This window comes from Strix aluco, chromosome 4 (genome assembly GCF_031877795.1).
Source record: "Strix aluco isolate bStrAlu1 chromosome 4, bStrAlu1.hap1, whole genome shotgun sequence".
Lineage (NCBI taxonomy): Eukaryota > Metazoa > Chordata > Aves > Strigiformes > Strigidae > Strix > Strix aluco.
In genome coordinates this window covers 88,642,976-88,662,758 of record NC_133934.1, presented here as the reverse complement: position 1 = coordinate 88,662,758, position 19,783 = coordinate 88,642,976, and the positions used below count along the sequence as shown (strand labels likewise).

Below are 19,783 nucleotides of genomic sequence, written 5' to 3'. Positions count from 1 at the left end.
TAAAATTCACTGCATTTTAAAGAGAGCAGAAGGACTGTCTGGAGTGTATGGGCTCTTCTTTCCTGGAATGTAAAGGAAACCTTGACTGTGCAGCTGGAGTGCAGGGGGCTTCATTCCTTAGTGAAAGCAGAGAAGGGAAATGCAGATGTCACAGCTGGGACAGGAGATTTATCTTGGCAAGCAAAGAGGAAAAATACTTTCAAAAAGAAAAGAGAAAACTCAGAAGAATCCCCTCCCCATCTGCACTGCCTGCCAGCATGAGCAGAACCTCCAACCTGCAAAGGCCCTTCGTCTCCTGGGCCTGGGCTGCCGCCCAGCTGGATTAGCCCCTCACTGCTTTCTCTTTGGAGCGAGACCATTGTGGTGGGAACAGGGAGGCTGTGAGAACCAGGCTGATCCTGAAGGGAGATTGTCTCCAAACAACTCAGCTGGAGGTGGGAAGGGGAAAGTCACAGTCAAAGGATGGAAGCGTGAAAGGGAAAAGGAGAGACAGATGAAGCCAGGGTGACCACAGAGGAGAAGTGGATCCAGGGAGAGGAAACTGTCCCCTCCTCAGCCATGCGTGGTGCCACTGGGCTACAAGAGTGGCACCTTAAGGCATCCCATGCACACCCGGGCAGGGAAAAGGCTTAATGCCTCAGTCTCTGCTTGAGGCCCCCAGAAATCTAACACCAGCTCTGGGTGGGGGGAAATAGAGAGCTTGCATTTGGATGTCTGGATGCCTTACATTAGCTCCCAAGATAACTGTTGTACAACAGGAAAGGGTGTTCGAATGAGAAGTGCACGCACGCACATACAGTGCGCTATTTAGACAACCCTAAGCATGAGGTCAGGATGAAAACATGTGGTGGAAATATGTTTGGAAGAGTCAGTGCCTATGTCGATCACCAGGAGTGGGAGGGAGCAGGAGCCAGCAGCTGACAGATTCACACTCTCTCCCCGCGGCTGGGGTGGCCTCAGCCCGAGCAGATTCTCCTGTGGCATCAGAGCAGCTTCAGGCTCTCGGTAGGGCCTGGAGATGCAGCGGTCATTGACTCCCCGGTACCTGCGCAAGCTGGCTCATCCCCTTCAGGCGGTGCCTCCCCGTCCTCCCAGAACCGTGGTGGGGGCACAGACAGCCAGAAACCGGGTTTGGATCAAGAAATCCGGCACATCCTCACCATTGCGTTTCTGTCCCTTGGCTGCCCCCTCCCTGACCGCTCACTGGTAATACAGCTTTGGAAACACATCTCGTGCTATTTCTTGGCTTTGGAGCATAGTTAGAAGGAGAAGGAAGGAGGGTGTGAAAGGGAGGGGGAGATAGCAGGAGCGAATAATGCAAAATGAGACTGTGCTGTGAGCTTTGTATCCCATCTGGAAGCTGTTTTCCCCCAGTACACTTCACACCCGCTCCCTCTGGGCCAGGATGGTAAAGGATCACGTTTCCCAGTTGACTGGTCGCCCTTGCTCAAGCCAGGCCCATCTGCATGAAAGCTACTTGAGATATCTTAAGGAGAATCTCAGCAGAGTTGCAGAGTCCTTCAGTGTCACAATCAGAAATTCTTAACCAGTTCTCTGAGGAGCGGGAGCTGGCTGATCTCATCCTGGCTCGAAGGTGCTCTCGAGGAAAGAGCCTAGGCCTTGAAGAGGCTGTGAGAGGATGAGCCTCCCCTGCTTGTGCATCTCTGTCCACCCCACCTTCATTTACATCTGAGTCTTGGGGACTCTTTCTTGGACCTTCCACCAACACATGCTTCTGGGCTGCTGAGATTTTCATTGCCACAGCGTTGGCAAAAGTCTCCACAAAACCCAGCACAGTTTTCATTTAGTGGCAGTGCATGAAAGCCTTCAGCTGTGCTGGCCCCAGTCTGGGTGGGAAGGGAGGGCTAGTGGCTGCCCAGCACCTCCTTCGGCATGTGACCTTCAAGCCAGGATAAAGCTACCCTCCATTTGGTCAGGTGATTAACCTGCTTGTTTGCCACTCAGAAACTTGGAGCACTGACCCTGCTGTGATCCACACAGCCCTGAGACACTGTACCCTGAGACCTGCAGTTCCCCGGAGCCTTCTCTCTCACATGCATTAAGGAAGAGCACGGCTGAAGCCTTCTCTGAGTTTTGCCAGATAGGTCCAGCTCCCCCAGCGAGGCTGGGTGGGACAGAGTTTGCGTATTCTGGGTTAGCAGGCTCAATCTAAACTAATTAGCAGTGATTGTGATGGCGTCTATCTGAAATAAATAAAAACTCGCCGAGGAGACCAGCTCCAGTGCAGGTAAGCCCGTACTGGGGGGATTTGCGGCAAAAGGGACCGGAAAGGAGCTTTTTTGGGGGGGCTTTTGAATCTTTTTGGAGACAAAGGCGGCTAGCCGGCTCTAAGGAGACTGGCAAACCGGTGGGCGGGCAGCTGAGGCGGTGTGGACTGTGGGCGGAGCCAAGGGCCGATGGCGCCTATTTTGAACGAGGTGTAAACACACCAAGGGTCACTCGCCGAGGAGCCCAGCTCACACCCCACCCCTCGGTAACGAGCTGGGTGGGCTTCTGAGTTAGCGTGGGCGGACCCAGCACCACCCACCGTTAATTTGGTGATAAGAACCCTGTAGGAGCGACCAGGTCACTGCCCACCGAGCTCAGGGTGATCAGATAGTACTTGAGTGGGAGTGCATCTAGGCAGCTTGTAGGGCAGGGCTGAGACCCTGCCACTGGACGAGGTACATTCGGTCCCTGCAAACAATTGAATCAGTACTGGAGAGAGAGGAGGGAAGGAACAGGTCTGCATGGAAGTGAGAGCGCTGCGTGTGGGAAACAGTACACAGGGATTGGTTCTCTCCCGGCCAAGGACCATGGTCACAACACGACCCAGCGGCAAAGTGATGAAGAATGTGGGAACTCAGACAGAGGTCCTGCACAAACAGGTGGCTGTGCAGGTCTCTGCTTGCCGAGAGTGCCTGAGCCTAGCACTTGAATTGGAAGAAGTCAGAGACACCGTCTGTGTGCGGTGTGATCAAGTAAACGATCTGCTCAGGCAGGTGATTGAATTGAGGGAGGAGGTAGAAAGGTTGAGAACAATCAAGGAGTGCGAAAATGAGATTGACTGGTGGAGCCACACTCTGAGTCAAAGACAACAGGTAGAGGCTCTACAAGAAATACATGACTCCCTCCCCTCCTCTCACCAGGCAGAAGGAAGGCATGTGGAGGGCAGGGGGGAATGGAGTCAGGTCCTTGCTTGGAAAGGCAAGAGAAAACCTCCTCCACCCTCCTCACCTTCCCAGCTGTCATTATACAATAGGTATGAGGTGTTGGAACTAGACAGCCAGCCAACTGAAGATGGAAATGAGGACCCACCTGGTGAGTCATCCACTGCTTGTCCCTCAGCCCCAAGACTTACGACTTCTTCAAGTAAGAAGAAAAGGAGGGTAATTGTAGGGGGTGACTCTGTTCTGAGGGGTACAGAGGGGCCCATATGTCGACCAGACCCATACCATAGAGAGGTCTGCTGCCTCCCTGGGGCTCGGGTCAGAGACATTAAAAGGAAAATCACTGGTCTGGTGCAGCCCTCTGATTACTACCCCTTATTGGTTATCCAGGCAGGTAACAATGAGGTGGTAGAAAGAAGTCTTAAGTCACTCAAAAAGGATTTCAAAGCACCGGGGTGGCTAATTGAAGGCTCGGGAGCTCAGGTTGTGTTTTCGTCAATCCCTCAAGTGGAAGGGAAAACCACTGATAGAGGGTGGAAAACGTATCTGATTAACACGTGGCTCAGAGACTGGTGCCACTGTCGGAATCTTGGGTTCTTTGACCATGGCGAGGTTCATAAGGCACCTGGTCTGCTGGTGACAAATGAGACAGGTGGGATGCAGCTGTCCCTGAGGGGGAAAAGGATTCTGGGGCAGGAGTTAGCAGGGCTTATTGACAGGGCCTTAAACTAGATATGAGGGGGGATGGGGAGATAACTGGTCATGTTAGGAACAAGCTTAAGGGAAACGTGCCAAAGCTTGAAGGATGGTGGACTGGTGAGGGCTCTCCCTCTGCCACTTCATTTGAGAGAAGGGAAAGATGTTCAGGAACCGTGGAAGCACCTGAGAAGGGTCTGGTAGGGAATGGGGCCCATGCTCACAAGAGGGTGTTGGATTCATTAGCTCATCTCAAGTGCATCTATACCAATGCACGCAGTATGAGCAACAAACAGGGTGAGCTTGAAGCCATAATGCAGCACGAGAACTATGTCATAGTAGCTATAACAGAAACGTGGTGGGATGCCTCACACGACTGGAGTGCTGCAATTGATGGCTACAAGCTCTTCAGGAGGGATAGACAGGGAAGAAGAGGTGGTGGAGTGGCCCGGTATGTAAGAGAATGCTATGATAGCTTGGAAATCAAGTATAGTGATAACGGGGTTGAGAGTGTGTGAATCAGGTTAAGGGCCAATAAAGCAGATCTTGCTGTGGGAGTCTGCTATAGACCTCCCAACCAAAGCAGTGAGGTGGATGAAGCTTTCTACAAACAGTTGGGAGAAATCTCGCAGTCACTTGCCGTTCCTCTTGTGGGGGACTTTAACCTCCCGGATATCTGCTGGGATCACAACACAGCAGAGAAGGAACAATCCAGGAGGTTCCTGGAATGTATGGAGGATAACTTCCTCACACAGCTGGTGAGTGAACCGACCAGGGAAGGTGCCCTCCTGGACCTGCTTCTTGTGAACAGGGAAGAGCTTGTGGGTGAGGTAAAGGTTGGAGGCTGTCTAGGGTGCAGCGATCATGAGATGATCAAATTTTTGATCCTTCGAGAAACAAAGAGAGGGGTTAGTAAAACTGCCACCTTAGACTTCCGGAGGGCTAACTTCGACCTGTTCAAGAGACTGGTTAACCAAATCCCTTGGGAGGCTGCCTTGAAGGAAATGGGAGTCCAGGAAGGCTGGACATACTTCAAGAGTACAGGCACAGGAGCAGGCTGTTCCCGTATGCCGAAAAACAAGCAGGAGGGGAAAGAGACCGGCCTGGCTAAACAGGGACCTTTGACTGGATCTCAAGAACAAAAGGAGAATCTATATCTATATACGACTATAAAGTCGTAGTGAAGTTATGCAGGGAGAACATTAGGAGAGGCAAAGCGCAGCTAGAGCTCAACTTAACTGCAGCTGTTAAGGATAGCAAAAAATCTTTCTATAAATTTGTTAACAGCAAGAGGAGGATTAGAGAAAATCTCCCTCCCCTACTGGATGCAGAGGGAAACATGGTAACTAAGGATGAGGAAAAGGCTGAGGTGCTCAACGCCTACTTTGCCTCAGTCTTTAGCAGTGGAACTGGCTGTTCCCTGGACACCCAGCCTCATGAGCTGGGAGATGGGGAGGGGAAGCAGACTGATGTCAGCACAGTTGAAGAGGAGGTGGTCAGAGACCTGCTACACCACTTGGATGCACACAAGTCTGTGGGACCGGATGGATTACACCCAAGGGTGCTGAGGGAGTTGGCAGATGTGCTCGCCAAGCCGCTGTCCATGATTTACCTGAAGTCATGGCTAACTGGGGAGGTCCCATTGGACTGGAGGGTGGCAAATGTGACACCCATCTACAAGAAAGACAGGAAGGAGGATCCAGGAAACTATAGACCTGTCAGTCTGACCTCAGTGCCAGGGAAGGTCATGGAGCAGGTCATCTCAGGTGCCATTAAAAGTCATATAATGGACAGCCAGGGGATCAGGCCTAGTCAGCACGGGTTTATGAAAGGCAGGTCCTGCCTGACAAACCTGATCTCCTTCTACGACAGGGCAACCCACTTATTGGATGAGGGAAAGGCTGTGGATGTTGTCTACCTTGACTTTAGTAAGGCTTTGACACCGTTTCCCACAGCATTCTCCTGGCAAAACTGACTACTCGTGGCTTGGATGGGCACACGCTTCACTGGGTAAAAAACTGGCTGGACGGCCGGGCCCAAAGAGTTGTGGTGAACAGAGTTAAATCCAGTTGGTGGCCGGTCACGAGTGGTGTCCCCCAGGGCTCGGTTTTGGGGCCAGTTCTCTTTAATATCTTTATTGATGATCTAGATGAGGGGATCGAATGCACCGTCAGTAAGTTTGCAGACGACACCAAGTTGGGTGGGAGCGTTGACCTGCTCGAGGGTAGGGAGGCTCTGCAGAGGGATTTGGACAGGCTGGAGCGATGGACTAAGGCCAACTGGAGGAGTTTCAATAAGGCCAAATGCCGGGTGCTGCACTTGGGCCACAACAACCCCCAGCAGCGCTACAGACTTGGGGAGGAGTGGCTGGAGAGCTGCCAGTCAGAGAGGGACCTGGGGGTGTTGGTTGACAGTCGGCTGAACATGAGCCAGCAGTATGCCCAGGTGGCCAAGAAGGCCAATGGCATCCTGGCTTGTATCAGAAATAGCGTGGCCAGCAGGGACAGGGAAGTGATCTTGCCCCTGTACTGGGCACTGGTGAGGCCACACCTCGATTACTGTGTTCAGTTTTGGGCCCCTCACTACAAAAAGGACATTGAATTACTCGAGCGTGTCCAGAGAAGGGCAGCGAAGCTGGTGAAGGGTCTGGAGCACAGGTCTGATGCAGAGCAGCTGAGGGAACTGGGGTTGTTTAGTCTGGAGAAGAGGAGGCTGAGGGGAGATCTCATCGCCCTCTACAGCTACCTGAAAGGAGGGTGCAGAGAGCTGGGGATGAGTCTCTTTAACCAAGTAACAAGTGATAGGACAAGAGGGAATGGCCTCAAATTGCGCCAGGGAAGGTTTAGACTGGATATTAGGAAGCATTTCTTTACAGAACGGGTGGTTAGGTGTTGGAATGGGCTGCCCGGGGAGGTGGTGGAGTCCCCATCCCTGGAGGTGTTTAAGAGAAAAGTTGACTTAGTGCTTAGGGATATGGTGTAGTTGGGAACTGTCAGTGTTGGGTCAATGGTTGGACTGGATGATCTTCAAGGTCTTTTCCAACCGAGATGATTCTGTGATTCTGTGAAATAAGCTCTGGGCTGCTCCTCACTGGGCCCATCACAGTTGGATCTGGGCAAGAGGGCACTTTTTCCTGTTGCCATGTGGTTTCACGCATGGCTGTCTTTACTAATCAGAAATCTAAAGTTAACAATACCTGTTGGCATCAGGAGAGAACAGAGCCAACCCAAGGGACACAGCAGTCTTCCTGGGACGTGGTGGCTTCACATCCTGCTTGTCTGGTGTGGATATAGATAGCTACAAAGCCATGCCATTGTCTTTGCTTTACCCTTCCTTCTGCTTTTCTCTGCCTCTTGCCACCTTCTTTGAGTAAAATAGCAATATCCAACTGGGACAGCTCTAGGTGCTCTCCCTTTTTGAGGGTGTCTGATCCTTTGTGCCCCTCTGATAATAACCATAGTTATTCCCAGTCTCATAGGCTAGCTCCCTTCTCTCCACCATCTGCGTCTGGAGATGTTGGACTGGTATGTGTATGACTGGTGAGAGCTGAAAGGGGGCTGCTTTGATGAGAAGGCTTTGCCAGTATTTAGTTGTGCTGGAGAATAAGACCCAGGAGCCCAGAGAGGGGTATGTGCCCCAACATTTCTGGATTCCCAGGGAGGGTGTGAGTATCACTGCGTATCACCTGTGTTTTTCCCCTGCTCTGCAGTAGGTGTCTATCTCTTGGGAGAGAATGGTCTCCTGGGGACCTAAACTCCCGCATGTCTGGGAGAACAGTGTTGCCTTCATCCTCACTTCCAAGCAGCGAGGTCCTCCAGCAAGCCTGCTGTGTGGTGTCTAAAAGAAGAACCAGAAATCTGCAATTACTCCTGCCAATGTTGGTGCCCGTGTTAAGGCTCTGATACTTGGCCCCTTGCACTCATGACTTATCTCTCACCCCTTAGCCACTGCTGGGGAGACTTTCTGGCTTCAGAATAAAACCAGAGGTGCACCTCCGCCTCTTCCCTCCAGGTAGGTTTGTCCTACAATGGGAAGACTGTTGACTGACCAAGAGATCCTTGTTCTAAGCGTGGGTGGGGTGCTGCTAAAAGACAGTGAGTGGAACTACTGCATAAATGCATCTTCTTGACTCTCTTCACTCCCACCTCTGCCTTTGTTAATGCAGAGTTGTGAAAGAAATTTGAAGCACGTGGCAGAGTCACAGGCAGCTCTCCCTACAGCTGTCCATCCATCCAGCTCTGCTTCTCTCCCAGGGTTAGATGGTGGTTCTAGTTTTGATGGTTACAACAGTATATATGATTTGAGTGCCTTTTGTTGGATCCTGGCTCTGCTGTGCTGCCTTGTGGTGCGTTGGCAGCCAGAACTCTGAATCCCTTCACTTTTCTGTGGTTACATTCTCACCCTTACCGTAAGGCTATTGTGTTCATATCCTGTGTTTGCTTGTGTTGTTTAGAGAAAGCAAGACAAAGAACAGCTGTTACATGAGCAGGCACTCTCTGGGGTTAATGATCAGGACTCCAAACGCTTTACCCCTCCATGCTGTAGGTTAGGATAAAACTCAGTTTTCCAGTGCTTTTTAGATAAATATCTAACCCAGTTCCATCTGCTGACTCAGCTCCCTCTGAAGAACAGTTATGCTCAGCACAGATGGGAGGTGTTTTCTGTCGCTTGATTCAAGTGCAGAAATGCTTCTAGGCAACTTGGAAATGGCCGGGTAGATTTTACCAAGCTACCCCGCCAACTCTGCTTCCGGTATGGGAACAAATGGAGAAAACTTCAGCCCAGACATCCCAGAGAGGGCCTCAACACTGGGGTTTAGCACGAGTGTGCCTTCACCTTACCTGCACATGCAGTGTCTGCCCTCCCAGGGGAGCCTCAGGGGGTGGTGGGTCAGGCTGTCACTCCAGGCAGTGGGAGGACAGGGCAAGAGAAGGGAGAGAAACCTCGTGTCAGGCAGAATGCAGGTGGCAGGAACTCCGCCCCCCCCCCCCCCCCCCCCCCTTCCAGCATGATCTGAGTTTTTAACCTGAGTGGCTGAGGGATGATATTGGAGGGTGAAGGGCGCTGGCATGTTGGAGATTGCTGCAGCTCACCGTCTCCCTCCCCCACTTGGTGGGAAGTGTGAGTCTGTTCAGCTGGAGCCTACTTCACTCCCCAGCCTCGCCCCAACCCTCTGACAGCTGGTGTAATGTTGACAGAGTGATACTGTGCTCTGGTAAAACAAATACACCTTCCTGTGGGAGCAGGAACCTGCAGGCTCCAGCATCCGGGGTCCTCTGGCCAACTCCTCCCTCAGTGCTGATGGAAGGACGGAGGGCACGCACCTCATGCTCCTCTAGGAGCTGGGCTCTTTCCTGAGCTCAGCTCTCACGCTGGAATTCATCGGCATTCATGTCTCCGCTCTAGGACCTGCGTGCTCTCTCCCACTCTCTCTCATCCATACCCTGTTGCTCTTGGTATTTCAGTATGCTGCTTTCAATGCCTTTCTGCCCACCCAGATGCTTTTCCAGGCGGGGGGGACCCAGTCTGACTGCTGAGCTCTCTCCAGTTCATTTAAGTTACACAGTTCCGTCTGTGTAATATAGTCACTTGAATGTATCTGTCTTTTCTTTCCTCTCCCTGAGCCAGTAGCCTCAATCTGCCAACAAATGGGATAATTTTTCAGCTGGTGTTTGGCAACCATCATTTTTCTCCCTGCCCAACCAATGCTTTGTTGTAGCAAATGGAAAAGTTAGTGATTTGACTTCTGAATAGGAGGATATGCCTCAAAGGAAACAGGTTCCCTGTAGCATCAGGAGCCCAGCTCTGCAGCAGCACTGGCCAGATTTACTGACTGTTACTGGAATGATTAGTGGAATGATTGTTTGTTGTTAACAGCCCATCTGTAGTGTTTAAACTTCATCGGGGAGCCGAATTTCACAGGCATTATCTGGCTTGAGGACAGCCTCATATGGTCCACAGAGGGACTGTGAAATCCCAGAGGAAATTAAATACAACAGGGGGCCTTCCTGTTATGTTGATCCAACTGATCTTTTTTTCTCTGATAGAAATCAGCAGCCGGGTTGATGTTCTCTGGGGCATTAGAGTGCCTACTGCTGCTGGCAGAGAACATGAGAAAGTGCCTGTCACCAAGGACAGGTGCTGAAGACTGTGATTTTCTGCCACACTTGCATTTTGTCATCGCAGGGATTTCTTGCCATGTGCTCTGTTTGGCTAGTTGTCCCAGTGAGATGATGCTAGGAAGCCGAAGACAGGTACCCAAGAGGAAGGGGGAGATGTCAGAATGTAGAAGAGTTTCACAAGCGTTTGTGGCATAGATAAATAGGCAGAGGAGATGTACAGCACCACGGCCCTTTCTGTCTTAATTCAAGGTGTTTTTATCAAACTGATGCAGGCAAGGGATAGGAACTGCTTTTTCCCATCTGTCCTGGTTTAGCCAGGGTAGGGTTAAGTTTCCCCAGCAGTAGGGGGGGGCTCTAGCCGGGTTATTCAGATACCATGCTGACATCACATCCTGGTGCTGAAGCCAGACGGTCGGTTAACACGTGTGTTATGCCATCGCTCGGTTCTCACTGCTGTATTGGTAGATATCTTGCTCTGTTCATTGTTATCACTGTTATTGTTATTGTTGTTGTTTGTTGTGTTGCTGTCGCAATTGTTGTATCAAACCTCTCCTTATCTCAGTCTTGGGGCTTTGTATTTCACTCCCTTTGTGGGGGAGGGGCAGTGGCCGCGTGGTCTCAGACCCCGGCAGGGACTAAACCACCACACCATCCAAAAGGGCTGTTGCTGAGGTTTGGCTCTCAGTGCAGAGGAACGCTCTCAGATCCTTCTTGGGAGTTGACACTAACAGTCTTTCTCCCATTGTATTTCCTCAGCATTTTTCAGAGAACCTGGATCACTTCTCTGACAACATGGAGGATTTCTCCAACGACCTCTTCAGCAGTTTCTTCGATGACCCAGTACTGGCTGAGAAGAACCCGCTGCTGGACATGGACCTGGATCCACCCACTCCAGGCATCCAGGCAGAGCACAGCTACTCCCTCAGTGGAGACTCTGCTCCCCAGAGCCCCCTTGTGGCTGTCAAGACTGAAGATAATGCTAACGGTGAGCATGAGACACGCACACTGCACAGCTTCGGGCACATCTGTTAGCAGCGGCTTTGGCTGGCTCCCATATATAAGGACAAACTGGCTATTCCCCTGGGCTTGCGCATGGCTAATCCAAGGAAGAATTTGATCTGCCGTTGTCAAGTACAGTCCACATTTTTCCCTTCAGTTTGTGCTCTTACAGTCACATTGCTCCTTTGCCGGGCTAACTGTTATTTACGAGGATGATAATTGGTTGTGGTTCAGTGTGCTGCCAGCTTCCAGCAAGCAATAGGCGATGTTTCTTTAGGACCCTGCAAACCTGGGTGTGGATGCCCTAGACCCAGGTCTGTTTTGGCATCAGGCAGCAGGGTTTTGGCTTGAACAGACAAAGCATGAGTCTCTGGCTGCAACCAGTGCTGGTACATGTGGAAAGCTAAGTGGCTTCTTTACCAGCAGATCTTTTAGCAGGAGACAGAGAGGAACAGTCATTTCAAAACCTATTTTTAAAACAATTCATTTCAGGATAATTTATGACGGCTGGATATTTTTAGAGCCGTCCTTGCAGAGAGTCCTGTAATTTGTGGGACTGTGTGGGTGTCCCAACAGCTGATGGACACCAGGCTGCCTGAAAAAGCAGTGGCACAGGCTCAGTATACACAGAAGAAAGCCATTGCTTTGAGCGAGAGTGAGACCTGGGACAGAGACTTCCCTCTCACGGCCAGGAGTGATCCCAGCTCTCTGGTACAAACGCCAAGGCAGGAGGAGAGGAGCTGGCCTCTGCTGCCTCTTTGGTCCCTGCAAAGGGCACAGACATCAGTGCCACGTTCCTTAGGGGCCACTCAGAGAGGTGCTGGGAGAGAGGCTCATGGCAGGCCAAGCAAGCTCTGCCTTGTATCAAAAAAGCTTTCCATTTACATTTCTTTTCCCTTAGCTTTAACCCCAGTACAGTCTTGGAGGGCACTCAGCCCAAAACGGCAACCGGGCGACTAACAAAAAACAAACCAGCATGAGCACATAAACACATCTTTATTTTGCCCCTGCAAATGAATAGGAGGAGGTGAGGCTTGGGAATGAGAGAAGCAAAAAGCATGAGTCTGTAGAAAGCAGTGAAATGAAGTCTGCCTGCATGAAGCAGCCTCAGGGACTCCTCTCTGAGACACTTGTCACCACTTCTGCTCCTCTCCTCTGTGTCTGGACATGCCCCTGCTTCGGCTGCAGTGTCTCCAAGGCAAGATCAGGGTGTGACACTGATCCTTAGGCAGAGGCCAGGGTGTACAGCACATAACCCAGGAGAGCTTGAGATGGACCTGGCGCTTGTGCTCTGAGAGTGCAGATCGGTTCTATATAGGGAGTAAGGCCTAGTATTAATGTGGCAGGTATGGGGGTATTTATGCACCAAGTCCTGGAGCGGGATAATTCAACCCATCTTTCCAGGGCTATCTTGGCTCGTAATTAGATGTGAGTCATATTCCAGTGTAGCCCTGAGTCAGGTCCAGTATTTGCAACACTGTGCAGTCCTTTTGGCACAGCTCCATCCAGTCTCCGTCCTTTTAGACATTCACTTCAAATTAATTACCCAGGAATAGCTTTTCTTTAACATTAAGCAAGCTCTGCTTGGTCTGCAGAGCTCCTCAGGAATGCCCGGGCTCCGTCTAGGCTTGGAGTTGGCTGAGGCTTGCTGTTTATCAGTTTTCTCCCAGCTTTTCTGCAGATCTCCAAAACACTTCCAAATCCTGCCCCTTCCCACATGGTTCCCACTAACTCGGGTCAGCTGGGGCAAGCCACTGGGTGCATTGTGACCCTGCTTATCAGTGGAGTCTGCTTTCCAGATGGTTTGTGCACACGGACTGGCTGCTTCAGTACTCAGTACTGGCCCTCAGTTCTGTGGGGCATGATTTGGAGCAGGGAGAGCCGGGGTTGTGCAGAGCAGCGGGTGCTGGACCAGCTTCGGGCTAGTGCCCGCACTCCTGTACAAGTCCTGCTTCCTCACTGCTCTTTGCCTCACCTCAAACCAGGGCAGCTATGGATTTCTTTCAGCTGTACTTCTTCCCATTGCGTACAGAGTATCTAGAGCTGAGGATGAGCTTCCTGGCATGCCTCACCCACCAACATACAGTGAAATCTGCAGTGGTTACAGGCTGGCCATACCTCTGAAACATCCTCTCAGGCAGCAGAACATCGATGTGTCCACACAAAATGCTGCCTCCTCAGTATCTCGTTGACCCTCTGATGGTTTATGTGTTTCTGATTCTGTAACCCAATCGCTCCCCAGATAAATCTCCGAGGGTGGGAAAGAGAGCAGGGTCAGCACGCAGACAGGAAATGGGAGGACAGTGCATACTCATTTGGGTGTCTGCTCCTTGGGCTGTCTGGCCTGACAGCACTGGGGGCTGCTCTTTGGCTGAGTCAAGTCTGAATGGGGAGAGCCCTTGGTGGTCTGCTCGCCCTTGTCTGGTAACTTGCTTCAGCAGCAGCCCTCCCAGACAGAGGGTGCCCCACGCCTCTGAGAAAAAGAGAAATGCAGAGCTTTGCAACAGAAAAAGAGGATGAAGAAGATGAGGCTTAAGATCACAGTAAGAGAACTTCAGATTAGCCAGTAGGCAAAACCTTCCCATAGTGGGCGTAGTGAAACCGTAGAAGAGATTTAATGGGGGCAGCTGTGGACTCTGTCACTTTGCAGAGGAGTAAGATCAAGTCAGACAACCATCTAATAGGGTTAGTTGAACTTGCCTAGAGCAGTGGGATAGACTGGAAGACTGCTCAAAGTCCCTCATCTCTGTGACAGGCTGTGATTAGGCAGAAGAAATCAGTCCAAGTTTTCTGGCTGCGAACACTTGTGGCTGTCTGTGTAACACCTTGCCTTCTTCCATCAGAAAGAGCTTGTCTCTGGGGCTTCACTGCCAGCTGTGGGTTTGGTGTTCTTAGCAGGACAGAGAAAATGCAATTCGGTCCGTGTCTGCTCAGCAGCCTCGCCGTTATCACGGCGGTGCAGTGCAGCCCTGCCTGAGAGGCTGCTGAGGATGCTGGCCCCGCGCCATTGTGGGAAGCTCTAGGAAGTGATGCAGCAGCACTGCGAGCGGTGCACACCGCTGATACGCACACCGAGCAGCCACAGGAACTCGTGACTCTGCTTGAAGGTGTCCAGTCACACAGGGAGCTGGAAGGAGTAAGCCTCTGTTACAGAGACCTATATAGGCAGCAAAATAAGAAGTGCTAGACCAAAGACAGGAAGACAACATATTCCGCTGGTAAGGTGACACTGTGTTAACTGATACAATTCTTGCCCAGGCTTTAACACCACTGTGTCCAAGCGAAAGCCAGAGGCAGGATTCTGCCCTGTCCTCTCCTGAGGGCAACAGAGAGTGAGTTGGGCAAAGATGATGTTAAGTTACCTTTAAGTGTAGTTCAGATGGCAGCTCCCACACAAACAGCTGCTTGCTTGTATTGTTCTTTGTGCAGGCTTTTCTGGAGCTGAGAAGGGCCTTTCTTCCCCACTCCCCTTGCCAGGACATCTTCTAGACTGAGACCCAGGCAACATCCCTGGGTCTGTGAGTGCTGTATGCAGAGAGCAGTGCAGAGGGGTCAGGGAGTGAGCCCAACTGTGGCCTCGTGTTGAGCCAACTGGAGCACTATCTGGTAACAAACTTAGCAATAGTCTGTCCTGTGTCAAGCCAAATGCATTTCTGGTTGTCAGATACAAAGGGGAAGAGAAGGGATGAGGATTAGGGAGGAGGATGCAGGCTCCAGGCCAGCTAGGAGTAGCTTTTTGGCAAGCTGAAATGTTTGAAGAGCAACGAGGGGACCAAAACTTTAGAGCAGAGCCCAGGCGGCTCTCCTGCCTAGAAGATTTTTTTCCTGTCTGAGCTGCAGCTTACCCACCACTGCCTGAATCCCATCTCCCGGGATCTCTACTTCCAGTGACAAGCCAGGCTCCCACCAGAGACGTGCACGGGACAGAGCAGGCAGGGGGTGAGGGGAGCGTGCCCACACGGCTCCATTCAGTTATTTTCAGACACTTCCTTTCCCTTGCTGCTGCTTCTCTCCCTGCCAGCAATGGCAGCGGGGCACGGCTATAGGCAGCAGTCCCCCTGAGCAGTGTGGTGTGGAAGAGGGAGCCTCCAGGGTCAGGCTGAGGGGAGCAGCCCTGGGACCAGCCTCACAAGCAGGTGCCACATCGGACTTCCTTCCACAGAAATGGACCTTCCTCCTCTCCTGTCAGGCAACAAAGCTCTGGTACTTGGCACAACATCGGCGGGAGGCCGAGGCAGCACTGTCAGCCTTTCACTGTCATCGTGCTTGCCCTCTCACCAGCTCTCTAGCACAGAGATGGTGCTGTTCTTGGTGACACACCTGGCAGCTCTGTGATGCTGGCCACGCCGCCTAAGGAGCAAGAGCCCAGCATCCACCTCTTGCTGAGCTCTAAATATAAATAAGCTCCAGAGGATGAGACTGAGACATCACTGGGGGAAGACACCCTGCAGCTGTCCTCCAGCGCTCGGGCTGCACAGTCAGAGTGGAGCAGAGACACAATGCCTCTAGCTCTGTCCTGTCTGCTCCCCGCACGCTGGGGGTTTGTTCCCTTTTGTACTCTGTGTTGTGGGCCTGCACATGCTTGTGTGGTGACAGTACTAAACTTGGAAAGGCAGCCTCCCCAGATGGGGGGAAGCTGTCTGCATGGCTTTTTTTTTTTTTCTTGTCCTGTTCTTGCTAGAGTTTGACTCTCACGTTGTGCATGTTTCAGAGCTGGAGAATGGAGTGTGGTCGCTGGGGCCCAAGCTCTGCTCCATCATGGTGAAACAGGAACAGAACCTGGCTCTAGACCTGCCTGAGTCCCAGCTAGCTGCCAGCTCCATACCAGTGCTGAACCTCAACCCTCTGCAGAGACTGCCAGTCCCCGAGGAGGTGAGCCCATCTAAGATCCATCGGGAACCTGGGCTCTCACACAGTGGCACCCCTGGTGATGTGGACCCAGCCATGTGACTGCAGGGTCGTGCTAGGTGATTTAGCCACTGGACAGACAGGAGAAGGTGATACAAAGCCCAGAAACTGCATTACTTGTCATTCTCCTCTTGAAATGGCAGTCAGAGGAGCAGCACGCCTGATGCTAGCTAGAACTGTGTTCTTGATTCCTGCAGTGAAGCTACAAGACAGCTGATCCTTCCAGAGAAAATGGTGGAAGGAGGGTTTTCTCCAGCACTTACAATCTCAGTGTAAATTAAATTTCAATATAACAATCCCAATGTAAGTTAAATACAAGCATGTTTCCTTGGCACAAAAGCCAAAGGCTTTTAAGCTTGCACGTGCTGGAGGCCTGTCCCCTCCAATCTGCCAGTATTTCTATAGCCACTCTTGGCTTATTTTCATTTTTCAGAGAACACTATCAACTAATGTGATGCCAGTGACCCCACTATTCCCGAGTATAGACCCCTGCTCTGCCACTGTCTTTTTCATGGCCTTGGGCTTATCATATGGCCTCTCACTTTTCTCAGCTGCTCACTGGAAATGGAAGTCCCACTCCAGGTCCTGCTTGCTTTTTCCTGAAGCAGCAGGAAGGAACAAGGGCCAAGTCCTTTGGTCATCTCTAAGTTCTTAAGAAGTCTGTTTGTCTGAAGGACGCTCACTTTTGCCACTGGTATGTGGGTATAAGTTGGCTGGCCTTGAGTCCAGCTGTGTTGGATGCGAAGGTCTGGTCAGTCTCACACAGACCTTGGCTATCTTGTAGCAGCTCAATAGATAACAGTAGAGCATCTCTGGGGTTCACTTCCTTTTTTCACTCATGCTGAGCATCTTCCCATTTAAACAACCATCTAAAACAAATGGGTACTTCCAGCCAAAACTGTGCACAAACTTTCTCCATTATTTACACAGCTTGAACTTGCTGTGCCCTCAAAGCTCTGCTGTGTGTGCTCAGCAGCCATACCATGGTGCTCTCTCAGCTGTGTTTACAGTCTGGAGGAGTTTGCAATGTGTCTGTTTAGTGTAAAAACTCCCCCAGCCTTTGGTGGGCTGGTGGCTGGCGAGCCAGGGGAGCTGAGGGGCAGCATAGTCCAGATGGGAATAAATCTACTCTTTATTTAACTCTCAGTCCCCTCCGACTGGAAACAGCTGCCCAGTGGGACACTGGTTCAAATCATGTGAGCAGGACAGGGGTTTTGTTCTGGTTCTGTTTCTGTGCAATCTCTATACTCCCATTTTTAATGAAGGCAGATCAAAGATGGACTTCCCATGGTAATACATGGGTTGGTTTAAATTGCACTGTCTGGGTCTAGTGAGAGAAGAATTGCCAAGGATAAAAGTCATCTCCCTTTTGGAGGTACTGGGTGCACAGCTTGGCAGGGTATCCATCCACCACTGCCTTTTCCTCTGCAAACGTGTGTTTGCACTCTGTGTGCCCAGCGACGCAGATTTCGGGGGCTTATGTTTGGACTCTTGGTTTCTGTTATGTGTGGCAAGAGGCTGCTTTGGGGCAGAGCTGTGAGATGGGGCAGGACAGAGAGCTGGGGAGCAGTGGCTATGAACAGAACTGGTGGGAGTCCACTGGGTTGGGAAGGTGGCAGCACCCAAGAGCTCTTTCTGTTTCTCTTCCAGACTCCCATAGAAATGACTCCAGCACCTGTGATCAAAGCTGAACCCAAAGAGGTGAACCAGTTTCTAAATGTACCTGCAGGTAAGAACATAGAATTTGCTGGTTGACTTACATCCCTCTATATTACTCGGATATAGATCATTACAGGGAGGAAAGACAACACCTGAGAGCAGAACCATGTATACAAGGTAGCACTGGGGCACAGATCAATAAAGGAGTGAGCACTGCACTGTTCCAACCTAGATCAGTGTCTGGACCAGCAGCCACTGATCAGAATCGTTCAGACAGGGACTCCCAGGCAAAACAGGCTACTTCAGGGTTGGAAATATGCAAGAGTGCCTTTAAAATCCTCAGAGAGACTGCAGTGTTATCCAAAAACAACCATCTGAAAGTCAGGAAATTCAGGATCCAGTTTAATTTGAAAGAAACCCAAGCATCTGAAAATCTGCCGATGCACAAATGAAAGCACTATAGGAACTCCCACTGCCACAGAGAGACATTCCTTAGGCATATTCCCACCTCCATTAAGGCCCCCAGGGCTCTCCAGTACAAAGTGGGGACAGTTTTCAAGTGCTTGGAAACCAACTGGGTGACCGGGGGCCCTTTGGATCAAGTGCGCTGGCAAGTGTGTGAACCCTGCGGTGCTTTTGGAAGAGCTCTTCTCTTAGAGAGCTTCCTGCACTTGTGAACAGGCTATGGAGCAAAACATCACAGGCTTTGTACTCCGTTTTGGTTGACACCTGAGTACCTTATTGCTTTGTAAATACCTTCAGTGTCTTGGCAAAGCCCCTGCCAGCGCCCTGACTCCTGCAGTTCCTAGTTTAGCACATTTGAGGTCAGCCTCACCTCAGTCCAGCCTTGTTCTCAGATCCACCCTGTCTTGTAAGACTCATCACCCTCTCCTTTCAGTCCTGTTATGGCAGTGCCTTTTCCTGTTGCTACTCGGGGCCCTATGCCTGTACCAACAGGCTGACATGGCAGCCATTGACTTGATCTCCTTATTTCTCAGTAGATGACCTGGTGCAGATGCCTCCAACTCCACCCAGCAGCCATGGCAGTGACAGCGATGGATCTCAGAGTCCCCGCTCCCTGCCTCCCTCCAGCCCAGCCCGACCTGCTGCTCGTTCTTCTACTGCCATCTCCTCCTCACCTCTCCTCACAGCACCACACGTAAGGAGGCAGCAGGAAATCGCTGGGACACAGGGCTCCTTGGTGCTCAGAGGGGGTTGGAGACTTTCCAAGGCTCATGTGGAGGATCCTGCCCTTGTTTAGATCTCCAAGCTGAAATGCTCTGGCAAGGCAATGTAATGTCTTAGCACAGGGATGTGGGGACAGGACGGTGCTCACAGGAGTGAGGAGAGGTGCAATGAGTCTTGCACGATGCCTACCAGTAGCTACCTTGTTTTAGCAAGTGCTGTCTTTCACCCCATACTTTGGGAAGTGCCCTATGCACTGGAGGACTTTCTGAAGAGGTTAATGGAAGAGAAAAGAATAACTGAGAATCACTTTAACCAGGGTGTGTTTTAACTATTGCCCAAAAGTTGCACTGCAGAATCCCACCAAATAAGTGTGTAGCCAGCCTCACCACAAAGGAGCAGATGCCCTCCCAAGTAAAAGAGGAAGGCACCTGCTGAGCTGTGCCCCCAGGATCAGGTTGAGAGCAGGAAAGAGAATCTGTACTGAGCCCCTAGCTGCTCTGCAAGGCTTTGAGGAGTATCACTGGGATAGAACTCCTTGCTGACGCTGACGGCTGCTCTCTCTGTGTTTCAGAAGTTACAAGGGACCTCTGGCCCGCTGCTCTTGACTGAAGAGGAGAAACGCACCTTGATTGCCGAGGGATACCCCATTCCTACCAAGCTGCCTCTCACCAAAGCAGAGGAGAAAGCACTGAAGAGGGTCCGGAGGAAAATCAAGAACAAGGTGACTGCAAAAAATGTAACCATGCAGTCCCCACGATTCCCAGAGCATCCTCAGCTGACTAGTGCTGTAGTTAGCCTTGCCTCCTCAGCTGCAGTGCAGCTCAGAAAAGGTGGGATCCTGCCTTTGGTACACTGGCATGAGCCTCCCAACCCACAGAAATGGTGCCATGGAGCACCTCTGCACACATGCTGCGCGTGCAGCCGTATCTGGGAAGTGTGGCCTCTAGCCCAGCTCTGGGGAGTGTGTGGCCTGCAATGGGGCCCACGAGCTAAGGCATCACAGATCAGACAAACCAGCCTGGTCAGGCCTTGCTGTGGAGG

General features: G+C 51.4%; 1 protein-coding gene across 3 annotated transcripts in view; it reads left to right on the top strand.

Annotated features, from left to right (window-relative positions):
- Positions 1 to 19,783, top strand: part of CREB3L1 (cAMP responsive element binding protein 3 like 1) — a 51,244-nt gene that overhangs the window by 18,955 nt on the left and 12,506 nt on the right. For 2 of the 3 annotated variants that reach the window (XM_074824087.1, XM_074824085.1), the window contains exons 2-6: positions 10,745 to 10,973; positions 15,699 to 15,859; positions 17,546 to 17,624; positions 18,553 to 18,713; positions 19,314 to 19,463. In XM_074824087.1, the coding sequence (XP_074680188.1) occupies positions 10,745 to 10,973; positions 15,699 to 15,859; positions 17,546 to 17,624; positions 18,553 to 18,713; positions 19,314 to 19,463 (780 nt within the window). The remainder of the gene's footprint in view (positions 1 to 10,744; positions 10,974 to 15,698; positions 15,860 to 17,545; positions 17,625 to 18,552; positions 18,714 to 19,313; positions 19,464 to 19,783) is intronic. The other variant, XM_074824086.1, reaches the window with a different exon arrangement.